Source organism: Salmo salar, chromosome 07, assembly GCF_965601325.2.
Source record: "Salmo salar chromosome 07, fSalSal1, whole genome shotgun sequence".
Lineage (NCBI taxonomy): Eukaryota > Metazoa > Chordata > Actinopteri > Salmoniformes > Salmonidae > Salmo > Salmo salar.
Window position 1 is genome coordinate 62,004,424 of NC_138297.1, and position 23,971 is coordinate 62,028,394.

The 23,971-nt window shown below is 44.8% G+C and overlaps 1 protein-coding gene across 6 annotated transcripts in view; it reads right to left on the minus strand.

Annotated features, from left to right (window-relative positions):
- Positions 1–23,971, minus strand: part of LOC106609713 (ATP-binding cassette sub-family C member 9) — an 81,336-nt gene that overhangs the window by 31,259 nt on the left and 26,106 nt on the right. For 3 of the 6 annotated variants that reach the window (XM_045722346.2, XM_082977836.1, XM_082977839.1), the window contains exons 19-29: positions 19,008–19,113; positions 17,577–17,612; positions 16,855–16,893; positions 15,153–15,254; positions 14,194–14,278; positions 13,898–13,978; positions 10,323–10,460; positions 9,951–10,076; positions 9,562–9,664; positions 9,057–9,472; positions 7,567–7,730 (exon numbers count right to left, since the gene is read on the minus strand). In XM_045722346.2, the coding sequence (XP_045578302.1) occupies positions 7,567–7,730; positions 9,057–9,472; positions 9,562–9,664; positions 9,951–10,076; positions 10,323–10,460; positions 13,898–13,978; positions 14,194–14,278; positions 15,153–15,254; positions 16,855–16,893; positions 17,577–17,612; positions 19,008–19,113 (1,396 nt within the window). The remainder of the gene's footprint in view (positions 1–7,566; positions 7,731–9,056; positions 9,473–9,561; positions 9,665–9,950; positions 10,077–10,322; positions 10,461–13,897; positions 13,979–14,193; positions 14,279–15,152; positions 15,255–16,854; positions 16,894–17,576; positions 17,613–19,007; positions 19,114–23,971) is intronic. The other 3 variants (XM_082977838.1, XM_045722351.2, XM_082977837.1) reach the window with 2 other exon arrangements.

The following is a 23,971-nucleotide window of genomic DNA, read 5'->3' on the forward strand; positions in this document are numbered from 1 at the left end:
GTGTGTTGTAGGTACCTGATAGGTGAGTTGTGTTGTGGGTACCTTATAGGTGAGGTGTGTCGTGTGTACCTGATGGGTGAGGTGTGTTGTGGGTACCTGATAGGTGAGGTGTGTCGTGGGTACCTGATGGGTGAGGTATGTCGTGGGTACCTGATGGGTGAGGTGTGTCGTGGGTACCTGATAGGTGAGGTGTGTCGTGGGTACATGATAGGTGAGATGTGTTTTAGATACCTGATGGGTGAGGTATGTCTTAGATACCTGATAGGTGAGGTGTGTCGTGGGTACCTGATAGGTGATGTGTATCGTGGGTACCTGATAGGTGAGGTGTGTCGTGGGTACCTGATAGGGAGGTGTGTTGTAGGTACCTGATAGGTGAGGTGTGTTGTGGGTACCTGATAGGTGAGGTGTGTCGTGGGTACCTGATGGGTGAGGTGTGTTGTAGGTACCTGATAGGTGAGATGTGTCATGGGTACCTGATAGGTGAGGTGTATCGTGGGTACCTGATAGGTGAGGTGTGTCGTGGGTACCTGATAGGTGAGGTGTATCGTGGGTACCTGATAGGTGAGGTGTGTCATGGGTACCTGATAGGTGAGGGGTGTTGTACGTACCTGATGGGTGAGGTGTGTCGTGGGTACCTGATAGGTGAGGTGTGTTGTGGGTACCTGATGGGTGAGGGGTGTCGTGGGTACCTGATGGGTGAGGTGTGTTGTAGGTACCTGATAGGTGAGGTGTGTTGTAGGTACCTGATAGGTGAGGTGTTGTGGGTACCTGATAGGTGAGAGGTGTCATGGGTACCTGATAGGTGAGGTGTATCGTGGGTACCTGATAGGTGAGAGGTGTCGTGGGTACCTGATAGGTGAGGTGTGTTGTGGGTACCTGATAGGTGAGAGGTGTTGTAGGTACCTGATAGGTGAGATGTGTCTTAGATACCTGATGGGTGAGGTGTGTCGTAGGTACCTGATGGGTGAGGTGTGTCGTGGGTACCTGATGGGTGAGGTGTGTCGTGGGTACCTGATAGGTGAGGTGTGTTGTGGGTACCTGATAGGTGAGGTGTGTTGTAGGTACCTGATAGGTGAGATGTGTCATGGGTACCTGATAGGTGAGGTGTATCGTGGGTACCTGATAGGTGAGGTGTGTCGTGGGTACCTGATAGGTGAGGTGTGTCGTGGGTACCTGATAGGTGAGGTGTGTTGTAGGTACCTGATAGGTGAGATGTGTTTTAGATACCTGATGGGTGAGGTGTGTCTTAGATACCTGATGGGTGAGGTGTGTCGTAGGTACCTGATGGGTGAGGTGTGTCGTGGGTACCTGATGGGTGAGGTGTGTCGTAGGTACCTGATGGGTGAGGTGTGTCGTGGGTACCTGATAGGTGTGGTGTGTTGTGGGTACCTGATAGGTGAGGGGTGTTGTGGGTACCTGATAGGTGAGGTGTGTCATGGGTACCTGATAGGTGAGGTGTATCGTAGGTACGTGATGGGTGAGGTGTGTCATGGGTACCTGATGGGTGAGATGTGTCGTGGGTACCTGATAGGTGAGGTGTGTTGTAGGTACCTGATAGGTGAGATGTGTCTTAGGTACCTGATGGGTGAGGTGTGTCGTGGGTACCTGATGGGTGAGGTGTGTCGTGGGTACGTGATGGGTGAGGTGTGTCGTAGGTACCTGATGGGTGAGGTGTGTAGTGGGTACCTGATGGGTGAGGTATGTCGTGGGTACCTGATGGGTGAGGTGTGTCGTGGGTACCTGATGGGTGAGGTGTGTCGTGGGTACATGATAGGTGAGGGGTGTTGTGGGTACCTGATGGGTGAGGGGTGTCGTGGGTACCTGATGGGTGAGGTGTGTTGTAGGTACCTGATAGGTGAGTTGTGTTGTGGGTACCTTATAGGTGAGGTGTGTCGTGTGTACCTGATGGGTGAGGTGTGTTGTGGGTACCTGATAGGTGAGGTGTGTCGTGGGTACCTGATGGGTGAGGTATGTCGTGGGTACCTGATGGGTGAGGTGTGTCGTGGGTACCTGATAGGTGAGGTGTGTCGTGGGTACATGATAGGTGAGATGTGTTTTAGATACCTGATGGGTGAGGTATGTCTTAGATACCTGATAGGTGAGGTGTGTCGTGGGTACCTGATAGGTGATGTGTATCGTGGGTACCTGATAGGTGAGGTGTGTCGTGGGTACCTGATAGGGAGGTGTGTTGTAGGTACCTGATAGGTGAGGTGTGTTGTGGGTACCTGATAGGTGAGGTGTGTCGTGGGTACCTGATGGGTGAGGTGTGTTGTAGGTACCTGATAGGTGAGATGTGTCATGGGTACCTGATAGGTGAGGTGTATCGTGGGTACCTGATAGGTGAGGTGTGTCGTGGGTACCTGATAGGTGAGGTGTATCGTGGGTACCTGATAGGTGAGGTGTGTCATGGGTACCTGATAGGTGAGGGGTGTTGTACGTACCTGATGGGTGAGGTGTGTCGTGGGTACCTGATAGGTGAGGTGTGTTGTGGGTACCTGATGGGTGAGGGGTGTCGTGGGTACCTGATGGGTGAGGTGTGTTGTAGGTACCTGATAGGTGAGGTGTGTTGTAGGTACCTGATAGGTGAGGTGTGTTGTGGGTACCTGATAGGTGAGAGGTGTCATGGGTACCTGATAGGTGAGGTGTATCGTGGGTACCTGATAGGTGAGAGGTGTCGTGGGTACCTGATAGGTGAGGTGTGTTGTGGGTACCTGATAGGTGAGAGGTGTTGTAGGTACCTGATAGGTGAGATGTGTCTTAGATACCTGATGGGTGAGGTGTGTCGTAGGTACCTGATGGGTGAGGTGTGTCGTGGGTACCTGATGGGTGAGGTGTGTCGTGGGTACCTGATAGGTGAGGTGTGTTGTGGGTACCTGATAGGTGAGGTGTGTTGTAGGTACCTGATAGGTGAGATGTGTCATCGGTACCTGATAGGTGAGGTGTATCGTGGGTACCTGATAGGTGAGGTGTGTCGTGGGTACCTGATAGGTGAGGTGTATCGTGGGTACCTGATAGGTGAGGTGTGTTGTAGGTACCTGATAGGTGAGATGTGTTTTAGATACCTGATGGGTGAGGTGTGTCTTAGATACCTGATGGGTGAGGTGTGTCGTAGGTACCTGATGGGTGAGGTGTGTCGTGGGTAACTGATGGGTGAGGTGTGTCGTAGGTACCTGATGGGTGAGGTGTGTTGTAGGTACCTGATAGGTGAGATGTGTCTTAGGTACCTGATGGGTGAGTTGTGTCGTGGGTACCTGATGGGTGAGGTGTGTCGTAGGTACCTGATGGGTGAGGTGTGTCGTGGGTACCTGATGGGTGAGGTATGTCGTGGGTACCTGATGGGTGAGGTGTGTCGTGGGTACCTGATGGGTGAGGTGTGTCGTGGGTACATGATGGGTGAGGTATGTCGTGGGTACCTGATGGGTGAGGTGTGTCATGGGTACCTGATGGGTGAGGTGTCGTGGGTACATGATAGGTGAGGGGTGTCGTGGGTACCTGATGGGTGAGGGGTGTCGTGGGAACTTGATGGGTGAGGTGTGTTGTAGGTACCTGATAGGTGAGGTGTGTTGTGGGTACCTGAAAGGTGAGGTGTGTTGTAGGTACCTGATAGGTGAGATGTGTCGTGGGTACCTGATAGGTGAGGTGTGTCGTGGGTACCTGATAGGTGAGGTGTGTTGTGGGTACCTGATTGGTGAGGTGTGTTGTAGGTACCTGATAGGTGAGATGTGTCTTAGGTACCTGATGGGTGAGGTGTGTCGTGGGTACCTGATGGGTGAGGTGTGTCTTAGGTACCTGATAGGTGAGGTGTGTCGTGGGTACCTGATGGGTGAGGTGTGTCTTAGGTACCTGATGGGTGAGGTGTGTCGTGGGTACCTGATAGGTGAGGTGTGTCGTGGGTACATGATAGGTGAGGGGTGCTGTGGGTACCTGCTGGGTGAGGGGTGTTGTGGGTACCTGATGGGTGAGGTGTGTTGTAGGTACCTGATAGGTGAGATGTGTTGTAGGTACCTGATAGGTGAGGTGTTGTGGGTACCTGATAGGTGAGGGGTGTTGTGGGTACCTGATAGGTGAGGTGTGTCATGGGTACCTGATAGGTGAGGTGTATCGTGGGTACCTGATAGGTGAGGTGTATCGTGGGTACCTGATAGGTGAGGTGTGTCGTGGGTACCTGATAGGTGAGAAGTGTTGTGGGTACCTGATAGGTGAGGTGTGTTGCAGGTACCTGATAGGTGAGGTGTGTCGTAGGTACCTGATAGGTGAGGTGTGTTGTGGGTACCTGATAGGTGAGGTGTGTCATGGGTACCTGATAGGTGAGGTGTATCGTGGGTACCTGATAGGTGAGGTGTGTCGTGGGTACCTGATAGGTGAGGTGTGTTGTGGGTACCTGACAGGCGAGATGTGTTGTAGGTACCTGATAGGTGAGATGTGTCGTTGATACCTGATGGGTGAGGTGTGTCTTAGATACCTGATGGGTGAGGTGTGTCGTAGGTACCTGATGGGTGAGGTGTGTCGTGGGTACCTGATGGGTGAGGTGTGTCGTGGGTACCTGATAGGTGAGGTGTATCGTGGGTACCTGATAGGTGAGGTGTGTCGTGGGTACCTGATAGGTGAGGTGTATCGTGGGTACCTGATAGGTGAGGTGTGTCGTGGGTACCTGATAGGTGAGGGGTGTTGTAGGTACCTGATGGGTGAGGTGTGTCGTGGGTACCTGATGGGTGAGTTGTGTCGTGGGTACCTGATGGGTGAGGTGTGTCGTGGGTACCTGATGGGTGAGGTGTGTCGTGGGTACCTGATGGGTGAGGTGTGTCGTGGGTACATGATAGGTGAGGGGTGTTGTGGGTACCTGATGGGTGAGGGGTGTCGTGGGTACCTGATGGGTGAGGTGTGTTGTAGGTACCTGATAGGTGAGGTGTGTTGTGGGTACCTGATAGGTGAGGTGTGTTGTAGGTACCTGATAGGTGAGATGTGTCGTGGGTACCTGATAGGTGATGTGTGTCGTGGGTACCTGATAGGTGAGATGTGTCGTGGGTACCTGATAGGTGAGGTGTGTTGTGGGTACCTGATAGGTGAGGTGTGTTATAGGTACCTGATAGGTGAGATGTGTTTTAGATACCTGATGGGTGAGGTGTGTCTTAGATACCTGATGGGTGAGGTGTGTCGTAGGTACCTGATGGGTGAGGTGTGTCGTGGGTACCTGATGGGTGAGGTGTGTCGTAGGTACCTGATGGGTGAGGTGTGTTGTAGGTACCTGATAGGTGAGATGTGTTGTGGGTACCTGATAGGTGAGGTGTGTCGTGGGTACCTGATGGGTGAGGTGTGTCGTGGGTACCTGATAGGTGAGGTGTGTCGTGGGTACCTGATGGGTGAGGTATGTCGTGGGTACCTGATGGGTGAGGTGTGTCGTGGGTACCTGATAGGTGAGGTGTGTCGTGGGTATATGATAGGTGAAGGGTGTTGTGGGTACTTGATCGGTGAGGGGTGTTGTGGGTACCTGATGGGTGAGGTGTGTTCTATGTACCTGATAGGTGAGGTGTGTTGTAGGTACCTGATAGGTGAGGTGTGTTGTGGGTACCTGATAGGTGAGAGGTGTTGTAGGTACCTGATAGGTGAGATGTGTCTTAGATACCTGATGGGTGAGGTGTGTCGTAGGTACCTGATGGGTGAGGTGTGTCGTGGGTACCTGATGGATGAGGTGTGTCGTGGGTACCTGATAGGTGAGGTGTGTTGTGGGTACCTGATAGGTGAGGTGTGTTGTAGGTACCTGATAGGTGAGATGTGTCATGGGTACCTGATAGGTGAGGTGTATCGTGGGTACCTGATAGGTGAGGTTTGTCGTGGGTACCTGATAGGTGAGGTGTATCGTGGGTACCTGATAGGTGAGATGTGTCGTGGGTACCTGATAGGTGAGGGGTGTTGTAGGTACCTGATGGGTGAGGTGTGTCGTGGGTACCTGATGGGTGAGGTGTGTCGTGGGTACCTGATGGGTGAGGTGTGTCGTGGGTACATGATAGGTGAGGGGTGTTGTGGGTACCTGATGGGTGAGGGGTGTCGTGGGTACTTGATGGGTGAGGTGTGTTGTAGGTACCTGATAGGTGAGGTGTGTTGTGGGTACCTGAAAGGTGAGGTGTGTTGTAGGTACCTGATAGGTGAGATGTGTCGTGGGTACCTGATAGGTGAGGTGTGTCGTGGGTACCTGATAGGTGAGGTGTGTTGTGGGTACCTGATAGGTGAGGTGTGTTGTAGGTACCTGATAGGTGAGATGTGTCTTAGGTACCTGATGGGTGAGGTGTGTCGTGGGTACCTTATGGGTGAGGTGTGTCTTAGGTACCTGATAGGTGAGGTGTGTCGTGGGTACCTGATGGGTGAGGTGTGTCTTAGGTACCTGATGGGTGAGGTGTGTCGTGGGTACCTGATAGGTGAGGTGTGTCGTGGGTACATGTAGGTGAGGGGTGCTGTGGGTACCTGCTGGGTGAGGGGTGTTGTGGGTACCTGATGGGTGAGGTGTGTTGTAGGTACCTGATAGGTGAGATGTGTTGTAGGTACCTGATAGGTGAGGTGTGTTGTGGGTACCTGATAGGTGAGGGGTGTTGTGGGTACCTGATAGGTGAGGTGTGTCATGGGTACCTGATAGGTGAGGTGTATCGTGGGTACCTGATAGGTGAGGTGTGTCGTGGGTACCTGATAGGTGAGGTGTGTCGTGGATACCTGATAGGTGAGAAGTGTTGTGGGTACCTGATAGGTGAGGTGTGTTGCAGGTACCTGATAGGTGAGATGTGTCGTTGATACCTGATGGGTGAGGTGTGTCTTAGATACCTGATGGGTGAGGTGTGTCGTAGGTACCTGATGGGTGAGGTGTGTCGTGGGTACCTGATGGGTGAGGTGTGTCGTGGGTACCTGATAGGTGAGGTGTATCGTGGGTACCTGATAGGTGAGGTGTGTCGTGGGTACCTGATAGGTGAGGTGTATCGTGGGTACCTGATAGGTGAGGTGTGTCGTGGGTACCTGATAGGTGAGGGGTGTTGTAGGTACCTGATGGGTGAGGTGTGTCGTGGGTACCTGATGGGTGAGTTGTGTCGTGGGTACCTGATGGGTGAGGTGTGTCGTGGGTACATGATAGGTGAGGGGTGTTGTGGGTACCTGATGGGTGAGGGGTGTCGTGGGTACCTGATGGGTGAGGTGTGTTGTAGGTACCTGATAGGTGAGGTGTGTTGTGGGTACCTGATAGGTGAGGTGTGTCGTGGGTACCTGATGAGTGAGGTGTGTCGTGGGTACCTGATAGGTGAGGTGTGTCGTGGGTACCTGATGGGTGAGGTGTGTCGTGGGTACCTGATGGGTGAGGTTTGTCGTGGGTACCTGATAGGTGAGGTGTGTCGTGGGTACCTGATAGGTGAGGTGTGTCGTGGGTACCTGATGGGTGAGGTTTGTCGTGGGTACCTGATAGGTGAGGTGTGTCGTGGGTACCTGATGGGTGAGGTGTGTCGTGGGTACCTGATAGGTGAGGTGTGTCGTGGGTACCTGATAGGTCAGGTGTGTCGTGGGTACCTGATAGGCCAGGTGTGTCGTGGGTACCTGATAGGTGCGTGGATGATCTTGTTGAGCAGGTTGTGGTGCAGGTTGGTAGCAGCAGACAGACCCAGGAACTCCACAGTCAGAGAGGTGATCAGACACAGGGCTATCCCCGCTCCACACAGGATGATAAACACTGGCACATAGTAGGAGTCAGGCAGACCAGCCTAGTAACCACATAATACACCACAAAGACACATAGTAGGAGTCAGGCTGACCAGCCTAGTAACCACATAATACACCACAAAGACACATAGTAGGAGTCAGGCAGACCAGCCTAGTAACCACATAATACACCACAAAGACACATAGTAGGAGTCAGGCTGACCAGCCTAGTAACCACATAATACACCACAAAGACACATAGTAGGAGTCAGGCAGACCAGCCTAGTAACCACATAATACACCACAAAGACACATAGTAGGAGTCAGGCTGACCAGCCTAGTAACCACATAATACACCACAAAGACACATAGTAGGAGTCAGGCTGACCAGCCTAGTAATCACATAATACACCACAAAGACACATAGTAGGAGTCAGGCAGACCAGCCTAGTAACCACATAATACACCACAAAGACACATAGTAGGAGTCAGGCTGACCAGCCTAGTAACCACATAATACACCACAAAGACACATAGTAGGAGTCAGGCTGACCAGCCTAGTAACCACATAATACACCACAAAGACACATAGTAGGAGTCAGGCTGACCAGCCTAGTAACCACATAATACACCACAAAGACACATAGTAGGAGTCAGGCTGACCAGCCTAGTAACCACATAATACACCACAAAGACACATAGTAGGAGTCAGGCTGACCAGCCTAGTAACCACATAATACACCACAAAGACACATAGTAGGAGTCAGGCTGACCAGCCTAGTAACCACATAATACACCACAAAGACACATAGTAGGAGTCAGGCTGACCAGCCTAGTAACCACATAATACACCACAAAGACACATAGTAGGAGTCAGGCTGACCAGCCTAGTAACCACATAATACACCACAAAGATACATAGTAGGAGTCAGGCTGACCAGCCTAGTAACCACATAATACACCACAAAGACACATAGTAGGAGTCAGGCTGACCAGCCTAGTAACCACATAATACACCACAAAGATACAGAGTAGGAGTCAGGCTGACCAGCCTAGTAACCACATAATACACCACAAAGACACATAGTAGGAGTCAGGCTGACCAGCCTAGTAACCACATAATACACCACAAAGATACATAGTAGGAGTCAGGCTGACCAGCCTAGTATCCACATAATACACCACAAAGACACATAGTAGGAGTCAGGCAGACCAGCCTAGTATCCACATAATACACCACAAAGACACATAGTAGGAGTCAGGCTGACCAGCCTAGTAACCACATTATACACCACAAAGACACATTCTGTCAGACAACAGGATTTCAACAGGCCTTACTCACTGCCACTAACACTGAGTACTGGTAGTGAAAGGTGTTCATATCTCACCGCTGAGTTTGTCCAATTGGAGAAGACAGCTGCTGCAGAGGCATTGACAAAGTCTCTTGTAACATTTCCAAAGTCTGGGCCATATCCATTAGCATCGCCATTAGCAGTCCCATTGACTGGGCCATCGCCATAAGCAGTCCTATTGACTAGGACATCATCATAAGCAGTCCCATTGACTAGGACATTGCCATTAGCAGTCCCATTGACTGGGACATTGCCTTTAGCAGTCCATTCGGCCAGCCAGTAGTCGATGGCGACCATGACAGAGTGTTTCAGCAGCTTGGAGAAGACCATGAGGAAGACCATGAGGAAGCCACCAGAGGACAGGTACTGCCAGCACACCCTCCACGGGATCTTAGAGCGCCGACTGGTGGTCGTCGACATGTTGTCATCATCTTCCTCCTCCTCTTCCTCCTCTGTCAGGGACGAGAGAATGAGGGATTATTGTCACATGTCGTAATAGAACTTAACTTGTATGAGAGACAGTGTTGACAATGCATTTCACCTTCTTCGTCATCGTCGACCTGGTTCTTGGCCTCTCTGGAGTAGAAAGCTCTTCTCAGGGTCTTCCTCTCCAGAGCAGTCTGACAGTTATCAATCTCAGTGTCCTGCAGTACAGATACAAATGTTGTTTGGTTGGTTGGCAGGTAAATTAGCTACACTACACATTACAGACCAGAGGAGGCTGGTGGGAGGAGTTACAGGAGGACAGGCTCATTGTAATGGCTGGAATAAATGGTATGGTCAAGCACGTTGTTTCCATGTGTTGGCTCCGTTCCATTTATTCCATTCCAGCCTTTACAATGAGCTCCTACACGTCCTCCTATAACTCCACCCACCAGCCTCCTCTGTTACAGACAGTCTGTCAGTAGGAGAGAAAGAAGTGAATATGACCTTCTCTAGTTCCTGGTCCTGTCTGTTCATCAGGGTCTTCCAGTGTTCATACAGCTCTACATCATGAGTCTGAATGTCCTTCAGTGTGCCTTCCCTCAGAACTGAGCCATCCTTCATGGCTATGATCTGGGACACAGAGAGAACAGTGTAAAATCAGGACCCTTATAAAGAAACCGTCTCAGGGTAGGAATGCTGATCTAGGATCAGGTCCCCCTGCCCCGTCCGTGTAATACTCTTTATTATGATCTAAAAGGAAAAACTGATCCTATATCAGCAGCATTCCTACTCTAAGATGCTTTATGAATACAGACCCGGTGCAAATGGTAGAGTACATTGAGAGAGGAATCCACAGAAGACTGTTGAGATGCTCACCCAGTCAGCATGGATGAGGTACTGCAGTTTGTGTGTGACCAGGACCACGGTGCGTTTATCATCCTGTAGGAACTTCAGGATGCCCTCCTGCATCAGGTGGTCACTCAGGTGGATGTCCAGCGCTGAGAACGGGTCATCCTGAGGGTAAAGGTCAGAGATCAGGGGGCAGAGACAACATGGACGATCCAATCAGATCACAGCGTATCGGAGTGAAAGACTTGGATTAAATTATGTTTTTTTTAACCTCTATGGGCTAGGTGGGACGCATGCGTCCCACCTACGTAACAGCCACTGGCAGCCTGTGGCGCGATTTTCAAAACCTTAAAAATCCTATTACTTCAATTTCTCAAACATATGACTATTTTACAGCTATTTAAAGACAAGACTCTCGTTAATCTAACCACACTGTCCGATTTCAAAAAGGCTTTACAACGAAAGCAAAACATTAGATTATGTCAGCAGAGTACCAAGCCAGAAATAATCAGACACCCATTTTTCAAGCCAGCATATAATGTCACCAAAACCCAGAAGACAGCTAAATGCAGCACTCACCTTTGATGATCTTCATCAGATGACAACCCTAGGACATTATGTTATACAATACATGCATGTTTTGTTCAATCAAGTTCATATTTATATCAAAAACCAGCTTTTTACATTAGCATGTGACGTTCAGAACTAGCATACCCCCCGCAAACTTCCGGGGAATTCGCTAACATTTTACTAAATTACTCACGATAAACGTTCACAAAAAGCATAACAATTATTTTAAGAATTATAGATACAGACCTCCTCTATGCACTCGATATGTCCGATTTTAAAATAGCTTTTTGGTGAAAGCACATTTTGCAATATTCTAAGTACATAGCCCAGGCATCACGGGCTCGCTATTTAGACACCTGGCAAGTTTAGCACTCACCATAATCATATTTACTATTATAAAAGTTTGATTACCTTTTGTTGTCTTCGTCAGAATGCACACCCAGGACTGCTACTTCAATAACAAATGTTGGTTTGGTCCAAAATAATCCATCGTTATATCCGAATAGCGGCGTTTTGTTCGTGCGTTCCAGACACTATCCGAAATAGTAAAGAAGTGTCGCGCGCATGGCGCAATTCGTGACAATAAAATTCTAAATATTCCATTACCGTACTTCGAAGCATGTCAACCGCTGTTTAAAATCAATTTTTACGCCATTTTTCTCGTAGAAAAGCGATAATATTCCGACAGGGAATCTCCTTTTCGGCAAACAGAGGAAAAAATCCCAAAGGCGGGGGCGGTCGGGTCAAGCGCATAAGCCCAGTGTCCCTTGATCGGCCACTTGAGAAAGGCGATAATGTGTTTCAGCCTGGGGCTGGAATGACGACATTCTGTTTTTTCCCGGGCTCTGAGCGCCTATGGACGACGTGGGAAGTGTCACGTTAGAGCAGAGATCCTTAGTAAATGATAGAGATGGAAAAGAAGTTCAAGAAATGGTCAGACAGGCCACTTCCTGTAAAGGAATCTCTCAGGTTTTGACCTGCCATTTGAGTTCTGTTATACTCACAGACACCATTCAAACAGTTTTAGAAAATTTAGGGTGTTTTCTATCCATATGTAATAAGTATATGCATATTCTAGTTACTGGGTAGGAGTGGTAACCAGATGCAATCGGGTATGTTTTTTATCCAGCCGTGTCAATACTGCCCCCTAGCCCTAACAGGTTCAGATCATCCTTAATCATATTAAGTTACAGCACGTTTAATTCACAGGTCTCAAATGACCTCAGAACATACAGTCAATCAAACCTAGCTCCCAGAGGACCCCGGAACCTGAATAAACACCAATATCCTAGGATGAACTAGTCTTTATACTGTACAGCACTGAGACACGTAAACAGTCCTGAGGGCAGAGGGTCTGAGATCATCAGACACAGCATGATAGACACCTCATTAGGAGGCAAGACGTCATAAAGACGTCCTTAGCTAATAGATGTTGCTTCTAGCTGGGTGTTCACTCTGCCGTCCCACTGTGTATTAATACAGCACTTTAGAGTGGTATTTCCTTATTTGGCACATTTGTCAGTGTGAGCTGAGCTACGTATGGAGAAACGTGCCCGTTCCTATCCCATGACAGACAGAGATGCTGTATCAGGGGCGGGGTTCGACATCTAATTAACAGCTGCCACAGGAAAGGATGTGGGAACACAAACACATGATGACATCACACAGGAGTAGGAAGAAATGGGATGTAGATGGACATAGAGTTGTCTGTAGCAGCGAGAGACGGGAAAGTGTGTGTGTGTACATGTGTGTGTGTACATGTGTGTGTACGTGTGTGTGTGTGTGTGGTGTGTGTGTGTGTGTGTGTGTGTGTGTGTGTGTGTGTGTGTGTGTGTGTGTGTGTGTGTGTGTGTGTGTGTGTGTGTGTGTTATGTGTGTACTTGGCTAGCCATGCCAGATGGCAGAGCAGAGGGATGCCTGTAAACGGCATGACATCTCTTGTTAGCCGTATGGTATGGTTACAAGAGAGGCCTGCAGACAGAGATCCATCCCACCTGCTGCTCCTCCCGCTCCCATACAGAGGGAGGCTGGCTGGCCCTCCCTGGATCTCCCTGGCTATTCCCGATGTAGTTCACTCCTTACTCACACACTGTCCCAAAAGCAGTGTACTGTTTAGGGAATAGAAAAGGGTGTCCCTGTCTTTGGCTCTAATTGGCTCTCCCTGGAACACCTAGAGACCACACTAGAACACCTAGAGAACACCCTAGAACACCAAGAGAACACCCTAGAACACCAAGAGAACACCCTAGAACACCATATAACACCTAGAAAACACCCTAGAACACCTAGAGAACACCCTAAAACACATAGAGAACACCCTAAAACACATAGAGAACACCCTAGAACACCCTATAACACCTAGAAAACACCCTAGAACACCTAGAGAACACCCTAAAACACATAGAGAACACCCTAGAACACCCTATAACACCTAGAAAACACCCTAGAACACCTAGAGAACACCATAAAACACATAGAGAACACCCTAAAACACATAGAGAACACCCTAGAACACCCTATAACACCTAGAAAACACCCTAGAACACCTAGAGAACACCCTAAAACACATAGAGAACACCCTAAAACACATAGAGAACACCCTAGAACACCCTATAACACCTAGAAAACACCCTAGAACACCTAGAGAACACCCTAGAACACCCTATAACACCTAGAAAACACCCTATAACACCTAGAAAACACCCTAGAACACCTAGAGAACACCCTAAAACACATAGAGAACACCCTAAAACACATAGAGAACACCCTAGAACACCTAGAGAACACCCCAAAACACACTAGAACACCTAGAGAACACCCTAGAACACAAAGAGAACACCCTAGAACACACTAGAACACCTAGAGAACACCCTAGAACACAAAGAGAACACCCTAGAACACCCTGGCTCTGTCTGACTATTCTGAGAAGGCATCCTTGAGGGAGAGCTTCTAGCCTCTTCCAGTGAACTCAATAGGAAATTGATCTTCTATTGAAGTCAATAGATAAAGCACTTTATCATTCATTGACTCACCAGGAAGACTATGTTGGTGTTCTGGTAGAGAGCCCGAGCCACACATATCCTCTGTCTCTGGCCTCCACTCAGGTTGATCCCCTGGGAGAAAAACACACCGTTAAGAAGAGTAGCCAGGTACACAAGGAATCTGACATGAATCACTATTCACTGCTAGTTCTTGGTAAAATATGTCAATGTGTCTGAGGTAAGAGATGGGGCTTGTGCCCAAAAAGATAAGAATAGACAGTGATATAAAACCACAGTGATAATGAGGTGATTATAATAATGCAATAATTTAGTCAGTGTTTCAGTACCCTCTCTCCGATCTCCGTCTGGTCTCCGAAGGGCAGGAGGTCTACATCAGGCTGCAGGGAGCAGGCATCAATCACAGTCTTGTATCTGAGACACACAGCAGGGCATCAGACTGACAGACAGACAACACCCTCTATCAAGACACAGTTAGAAACATGGCTGCCTTGGATACTAAGGGATTCAACAGCACAGCCAAACAGTCCTCATCAGAGAAGAGATATAAGCCAGCATCAGCCTCAAGAAGCATCAAGAGTGATAGCAATCTGATGGACCATCTAATTAGTGTCATTAAAAGTACATCTCAGCTGATGCATGACCAAGTGAATTAACCAAACACAAACATTGATCTAGTCTTAATTACATTGATGAATGGTGTTGAGGAGCAGTAGAGAATACAGTAAAGAAGAGTACAGTAGAGTAGAGTAGGTTAGAGTAGAGTAGAGTAGAGTAGAGTAGAGTAGAGTAGAGTAGAGTAGAGTAGAGTAGAGGAGTGTACAGTACAGTAGAGTAGAGTAGGTTAGAGTAGAGTAGAGGAGAGTAGGTTAGAGTAGAGTAGAGTAGAGTAGAGTAGAGTAGAGTAGAGTAGAGTAGAGTAGAGGAGTGTACAGTACAGTAGAGTAGAGTAGGTTAGAGTAGAGTAGAGGAGAGTAGGTTAGAGTAGGGTAGAGTAGGTTAGAGTAGAGTAGAGGAGAGTAGGTTAGAGTAGAGTAGAGGAGAGTAGGTTAGAGTAGAGTAGGTTAGAGTAGAGTAGAGTAGAGTAGGTTAGAGTAGAGTAGAGGAGTGTACAGTACAGTAGAGTAGGTTAGAGTAGAGTACAGTACAGTACAGTACAGTACAGTACAGTACAGTAGAGTACAGTAGAGTGGAGTAAAGTAGAGTAGGGTAGAGTAGAGTAGAGTAGAGTAGAGTAGAGTAGAGTAGAGTAGAGTAGAGTAGAGTAGAGTAGAGAGTGGTGTTTTACCTCTGTTTGTTGAAGGGACTGCCAAACGTGATGTTATCCTCCACGGTGGCATTCAGCAGCCAAGACTTCTGGGTAGCGTAGCCCACAGAGTACCTGTTCTTACTGAGGCATTATGGGAAACGGAGGCAGAAGAGAGAGAGCTCAAACTACAAACATGGAGATATGGGAGGGGGTAATCTTTGGGACGTCAACACTGAGGCACATCAAGCGGTGAGTGGGGGAAGTGGGTTTAGGTTTCTAACACAGGTTAATGATGAGCTGGAAGAGTTGAACCAAAATAACAACAATGTGCTGGGAGTCCAGTTTGTTGATCTTGTTGGATGTGCAGCAGAACTACCCAAAGACCCAAAGGATATGCTTGAGGATAAGAGCATTATGTGTCTGAAGGCACAGTGCTTTGTGTACCATTGTGTACCAGTGTTCCCACCTCCATATGTTAGCCTTAGCTGGTTATTAATGGCTGAGTAATTGCACGATATAAGAGAAAGAGAGAATGAAGACGTTATCTATGGGTCATGCACACTGACCAGGATGTTGGTCTCTTTGTGTACAGTATTCCTATTGTCTCCTGTTGAAAACATACTGTGGAGGCGTATCCACAGTGTCAAAATATATCTCTATCACTATAACTGCCTTTTCAGTCAGTTACTTCAGACCCAGACTCCCAGCATGGAAGCACACAAACACTCCACGACTCACTCCACGACCAGCTAGTAACAACTCAATGATCACCATGACTAAGGAATGGAGGGATTGAGGGAGGGATATAGGGAATGATGGCAGGGGAATGGAGGGATTGAGGGAGGGATATAGGGAATGATGGCAGGGGAATGGAGGGATTGAGGGAGGAATATAGGGAATGATGGCAGGGGAAGGGAGGGATTGAGGGAGGGATATAGGGAATGATGGCAGGGGAAGGGAGGGATTGAGGGAGGGATATAGGGAATGATGGCAGGGGAAGGGAGGGATTGAGGGAGGGATATAGGGAATGATGGCAGGGGAATGGAGGGATTGAGGGAGGGATATAGGGAATGATGGCAGGGGAATGGAGGGATTGAGGGAGGGATATAGGGAATGATGGCAGGGGAAGGGAGGGATTGAGGGAGGGATATAGGGAATGATGGCAGGGGAAGGGAGGGATTGAGGGAGGGATATAGGGAATGATGGCAGGGGAAGGGAGGGATTGAGGGAGGGATATAGGGAATGATGGCAGGGGAATGGAGGGATTGAGGGAGGGATATAGGGAATGATGGCAGGGGAATGGAGGGATTGAGGGAGGGATATAGGGAATGATGGCAGGGGAAGGGAGGGATTGAGGGAGGGATATAGGGAATGATGGCAGGGGAATGGAGGGATTGAGGGAGGGATATAGGGAATGATGGCAGGGGAAGGGAGGGATTGAGGGAGGGATATAGGGAATGATGGCAGGGGAATGGAGGGATTGAGGGAGGGATATAGGGAATGATGGCAGGGGAAGGGAGGGATTGAGGGAGGGATATAGGGAATGATGGCAGGGGAAGGGAGGGATTGAGGGAGGAATATAGGGAATGATGGCAGGGGAAGGGAGGGATTGAGGGAGGGATATAGGGAATGATGGCAGGGGAAGGGAGGGATTGAGGGAGGGATATAGGGAATGATGGCAGGGGAAGGGAGGAAGGGGGTGACGGCAGGGTCCCTTCAGAGGAAGTTTAAAAAGGGGTACCTCCTGGTTTCTTCAAAAGACCCGTCCGTCTCAAAACAACTGCAAGTCACGTTCAATGTGTTAGAGTCCGTACAGCCAGATAGACACAACCACCTCGACTTCACCTTCCTTTACACATGAAGAGCTGAACCGCGCACGCGCACGTGTGTGTGTGTGTGTGTGTACAGAGTCGCGTATGTGTGTTCAAATGTAAACCTAGCAGAAGTGTCCTTACAGTAAAGCCCTGCTTTGTAGGGCAGCCCTAAAACTGTGTATCGGGGCGAAGACATTTTGACAGAGAGCCAAGAGTCAATTTAATCCAGCTTTATCTACAGAATGACCTCCTTCAACAGTGCAGGCATACTGTCATGATACTGTCATGATACTGTCATGATACTGTCATTGTCTCAGGCCCAGGGCACTGTCTGCTCTAATAGTGTTATGGCTTCTCCTAGAATGATGTAGGTCTACATGAGGGTGGGTGGGATTCAGTGGGGATAACAGCGTCTGCTAAATTAACCATTCTCAACCCAGTCCTTGGGGCCACTAGTCCTTTCACATATTTGGTGTTTATTCAAATCTAGCCCGCCTAAATGATTCAACAAGTCAACTAATAGCCAACTGACTTAAGTGTTGAGACCAAAATGATTCAACTATTCAACTAATAGCCAAATGACTTGCAAATGTAGAATGTAGTGTACAGGGGTGAGATGGGAAGAGTGAACCCCAGGGGGAGAAAATACCTGTTGGCCTCGTGCAGCATCTCACTCACAGGCAGTCTGATTTAGATAGAAAACAACCACGACAGAAGAAGACAGAACACAGACAAGGCTGAGGTTAGTGTCTACGGCCCGTGATGACTACCTGTTCTGCTATGGTACTGACTGGCACCTTCGTTCGCTCACATAAGAGTGGACTTTATTTGGCAGGTCAATTTCATTTTTGGATTACTGTGAAGAAGAGCTGTTATGGTTCTAAACAGACTGAGGAGACATAGTGGTTCTAATGGTAACTGTGGTACACCATCAGTATCATAGAGAACTTTAAAGAACTATATGGACCATGTTTCATAGCAGTGTATGAAGGGAGAGAAGTGTTTAATAGATTGATAGGGTATATTACAGCTTATTAACAGGCTGCGACTTAATGGAGAACAATGAAATCAACAGTTACTAAACCTACAAACTAATACCACTGTTTTCATTCATCATCTAGCTCAAAATGAAAACCTTCCAGTCAGAAGTGTTTTATTCATTCAATAACCCAAACAAATACTTAACCCAATCAAATCTAATTCAATTATACAATTGAACACTTCCTGGACAAGTAATCAGGCTAACTACCAGCCAATATGTTGTTGGCAAGAAAATGCTGCAACGCCCAGTTTGTTAGCAATTAGCATGTGTCTGTTTTTCTGCTCAGGTTTCAATCTAAATGCTAATGCTATGAATGCTAATCAGAGATCCATCTCCACAACATCACAGACGACCCAATCTTAATTTGACATTAACGTACATTAATATGAGTGCAGATCTCAAATTAAGATTTGGCCCTAGGAGATGGACATAGATTTTCTGTTTTGTTGTAAAAATATGAATAACAGAGATAAATATGAAGACAGAGAGTTGAAAATGGAAAAGTCCAGTTTTAAAAGTGATGGTGACTGTGAGGTTGTGTTATAGAGATGAGTAGATAGATAGATGATGTTAGACAGTCAAAGTTCAGGCAAAGCTGACACCAGCAAGCAGACAGTGAGCGATGTACAGAGAGACAGAGGAGCAGCCAGCTCTCCTTCCATAACAACCACAGCCACAGAGACAGACACAGACACAACCAGGACACAGGAAGAACAATATACAGGACCAACAAGATGGAGGGTGGAATGGCTTCTTATTCCACAGATGAAGGCTTTGATTAGCATTGGTGGAGAAGCACAGTGAAACAGCCATCTCAAATGGACTTAATGGATGAGTCTGACAGCTAGTCAACTCCAGAAAGACACAACTATCCCAAAACGAGACTGAAACGGATAAAGAGGAAATGAGATGTGTGTCCATCTTGGTATTTGAGTGGACCTCAGCATGTTCAGTACCTAATAAATATGAGGACCCCAGAGATTTACACCCTATTATAGACCTTCTAACATGTAGCTTATGCTGGTTGGTACCACTCACTTGCTCCAGTAGACCTTTCCACTGAGGGTCTGCATCTCTCCCAGCATGGCCAGCAACAGGGACGACTTCCCACAACCCACCTGGCCAACGATCATGGTCAGCTGACCTGGAGAACAGACACAGGATAAGAAGACACTATATAAAGGTAAGAAGACACTATATAAAGGTAAGAAGACACTATATAAAAGTAAGAAGACACTATATAAAGGTAAGAAGACATTATATAAAGGTAAGAAGACACTATATAAAGGTAAGAAGACATTATATAAAGGTAAGAAGACTATATAAAAGTAAGAAGACACTATATAAAGGTAAGAAGACATTTACATTTTTACATTTTAGTCATTTAGCAGACGCTCTTATCCAGAGCGACTTACAGTAGTGAATGCATACATTTTTTTTTGTACTGACATTATATAAAGGTAAGAAGACACTATATAAAGGTAAGAAGCCATTATATAAAGGTAAGAAGACACTATATAAAAGTAAGAAGACACTATATAAAGGTAAGAAGACACTATATAAAGGTAAGAAGACACTATATAAAGCTAAGAAGACACTATATAAAAGGTACGAAGACACTATATAAAGGTAAGAAGACACTATATAAAGGTAGGAGGCCCCTATATAAAGGTAAGAAGACACTATATAAAGGTAGGAGGCCCCTATATAAAGGTAAGAAGACACTATATAAAAGTAAGAAGACACTATATAAAAGGTAAGAAGACACTATATAAAGGTAAGAAGACACTATATAAAAGGTAAGAAGACACTATATAAAGGTTAGAAGACACTATATAAAGGTAAGAAGACACTATATAAAAGGTAAGAAGACACTATATAAAAGGTAAGAAGACATTATATAAAGGTAGGAGGCCCCTATATAAAGGTAAGAAGACACTATATAAAAGGTAAGAAGACACTATATAAAGGTAAGAAGACACTATATAAAAGGTAAGAAGACATTATATAAAGGTAGGAGGCCCCTATATAAAGGTAAGAAGACACTATATAAAAGGTAAGAAGACACTATATAAAGGTAAGAAGACACTATATAAAGGTAAGAAGACACTATATAAAGGTAGGAGGCCCCTATATAAAGGTAAGAAGACACTATATAAAGGTAGGAGGCCCCTATATAAAGGTAAGAAGACACTATATAAAAGGTAAGAAGACACTATATAAAGGTAAGAAGACACTATATAAAGGTAAGAAGACACTATATAAAAGGTAAGAAGACACTATATAAAGGTAAGAAGACACTATATAAAGGTAGGAGGCCCCTATATAAAGGTAAGAAGACACTATATAAAGGTAGGAGGCCCCTATATAAAGGTAAGAAGACACTATATAAAAGTAAGAAGACACTATATAAAAGGTAAGAAGACACTATATAAAGGTAAGAAGACACTATATAAAAGGTAAGAAGACACTATATAAAGGTTAGAAGACACTATATAAAAGGTAAGAAGACACTATATAAAGGTAAGAAGACACTATATAAAGGTAGGAGGCCCCTATATAAAGGTAAGAAGACACTATATAAAAGGTAAGAAGACACTATATAAAGGTAAGAAGACACTATATAAAGGTAAGAAGACACTATATAAAGGTAAGAAGACACTATATAAAAGGTAAGAAGACACTATATAAAGGTAAGAAGACACTATATAAAGGTAGGAGGCCCCTATATAAAGGTAAGAAGACACTATATAAAAGGTAAGAAGACACTATATAAAGGTAAGAAGACACTATATAAAGGTAAGAAGACACTATATAAAAGGTAAGAAGACACTATATAAAGGTAAGAAGACACTATATAAAGGTAGGAGGCCCCTATATAAAGGTAAGAAGACACTATATAAAAGAAAGAAGACACTATATGAAGGTAAGAAGACACTATATAAAGGTAAGAAGACACTATATAAAAGGTAAGAAGACACTATATAAAGGTAAGAAGACACTATATAAAAGGTAAGAAGACACTATATAAAGGTAAGAAGACACTATATAAAGGTAGGAGGCCCCTATATAAAGGTAAGAAGACACTATATAAAAGGTAAGAAGACATTATATAAAGGTAGGAGGCCCCTATATAAAGGTAAGAAGACACTATATAAAAGGTAAGAAGACACTATATAAAGGTAAGAAGACACTATATAAAAGGTAAGAAGACATTATATAAAGGTAGGAGGCCCCTATATAAAGGTAAGAAGACACTATATAAAAGGTAAGAAGACACTATATAAAGGTAAGAAGACACTATATAAAGGTAAGAAGACACTATATAAAGGTAGGAGGCCCCTATATAAAGGTAAGAAGACACTATATAAAGGTAGGAGGCCCCTATATAAAGGTAAGAAGACACTATATAAAGGTAAGAAGACACTATATAAAAGTAAGAAGACACTATATAAAAGGTAAGAAGACACTATATAAAGGTAAGAAGACACTATATAAAAGGTAAGAAGACACTATATAAAGGTTAGAAGACACTATATAAAGGTAAGAAGACACTATATAAAAGGTAAGAAGACACTATATAAAGGTAAGAAGACACTATATAAAGGTAGGAGGCCCCTATATAAAGGTAAGAAGACACTATATAAAAGTAAGAAGACACTATATGAAGGTAAGAAGACACTATATAAAGGTAAGAAGACACTATATAAAGGTAAGAAGACACTATATAAAAGGTAAGAAGACACTATATAAAGGTAAGAAGACACTATATAAAGGTAGGAGGCCCCTATATAAAGGTAAGAAGACACTATATAAAAGGTAAGAAGACACTATATAAAGGTAAGAAGACATTATATAAAGGTAGGAGGCCCCTATATAAAGGTAAGAAGACACTATATAAAAGGTAAGAAGACATTATATAAAGGTAGGAGGCCCCTATATAAAGGTAAGAAGACACTATATAAAAGGTAAGAAGACACTATATAAAGGTAAGAAGACACTATATAAAAGGTAAGAAGACATTATATAAAGGTAGGAGGCCCCTATATAAAGGTAAGAAGACACTATATAAAAGGTAAGAAGACACTATATAAAGGTAAGAAGACACTATATAAAGGTAAGAAGACACTATATAAAGGTAGGAGGCCCCTATATAAAGGTAAGAAGACACTATATAAAGGTAAGAAGACACTATATAAAGGTAGGAGGCCCCTATATAAAGGTAAGAAGACACTATATAAAGGTAAGAAGACACTATATAAAAGTAAGAAGACACTATATAAAAGGTAAGAAGACACTATATAAAGGTAAGAAGACACTATATAAAAGGTAAGAAGACACTATATAAAGGTTAGAAGACACTATATAAAGGTAAGAAGACACTATATAAAAGGTAAGAAGACACTATATAAAGGTAAGAAGACACTATATAAAGGTAGGAGGCCCCTATATAAAGGTAAGAAGACACTATATAAAAGTAAGAAGACACTATATGAAGGTAAGAAGACACTATATAAAGGTAAGAAGACACTATATAAAGGTAAGAAGACACTATATAAAAGGTAAGAAGACACTATATAAAGGTAAGAAGACACTATATAAAGGTAGGAGGCCCCTATATAAAGGTAAGAAGACACTATATAAAAGGTAAGAAGACACTATATAAAGGTAAGAAGACACTATATAAAGGTAGGAGGCCCCTATATAAAGGTAAGAAGACACTATATAAAAGGTAAGAAGACATTATATAAAGGTAGGAGGCCCCTATATAAAGGTAAGAAGACACTATATAAAAGGTAAGAAGACACTATATAAAGGTAGGAGGCCCCTATATAAAGGTAAGAAGACACTATATAAAAGTAAGAAGACACTATATAAAAGGTAAGAAGACACTATATAAAGGTAAGAAGACACTATATAAAAGGTAAGAAGACACTATATAAAGGTTAGAAGACACTATATAAAAGGTAAGAAGACACTATATAAAGGTAAGAAGACACTATATAAAGGTAGGAGGCCCCTATATAAAGGTAAGAAGACACTATATAAAAGGTAAGAAGACACTATATAAAGGTAAGAAGACACTATATAAAGGTAAGAAGACACTATATAAAGGTAAGAAGACACTATATAAAAGGTAAGAAGACACTATATAAAGGTAAGAAGACACTATATAAAGGTAGGAGGCCCCTATATAAAGGTAAGAAGACACTATATAAAAGGTAAGAAGACACTATATAAAGGTAAGAAGACACTATATAAAGGTAAGAAGACACTATATAAAAGGTAAGAAGACACTATATAAAGGTAAGAAGACACTATATAAAGGTAGGAGGCCCCTATATAAAGGTAAGAAGACACTATATAAAAGTAAGAAGACACTATATGAAGGTAAGAAGACACTATATAAAGGTAAGAAGACACTATATAAAAGGTAAGAAGACACTATATAAAGGTAAGAAGACACTATATAAAGGTAGGAGGCCCCTATATAAAGGTAAGAAGACACTATATAAAAGGTAAGAAGACACTATATAAAGGTAAGAAGACACTATATAAAGGTAGGAGGCCCCTATATAAAGGTAAGAAGACACTATATAAAAGGTAAGAAGACATTATATAAAGGTAGGAGGCCCCTATATAAAGGTAAGAAGACACTATATAAAAGGTAAGAAGACACTATATAAAGGTAAGAAGACACTATATAAAAGGTAAGAAGACATTATATAAAGGTAGGAGGCCCCTATATAAAGGTAAGAAGACACTATATAAAAGGTAAGAAGACACTATATAAAGGTAAGAAGACACTATATAAAGGTAAGAAGACACTATATAAAGGTAGGAGGCCCCTATATAAAGGTAAGAAGACACTATATAAAGGTAGGAGGCCCCTATATAAAGGTAAGAAGACACTATATAAAGGTAGGAGGCCCCTATATAAAGGTAAGAAGACACTATATAAAAGGTAAGAAGACACTATATAAAGGTAAGAAGACACTATA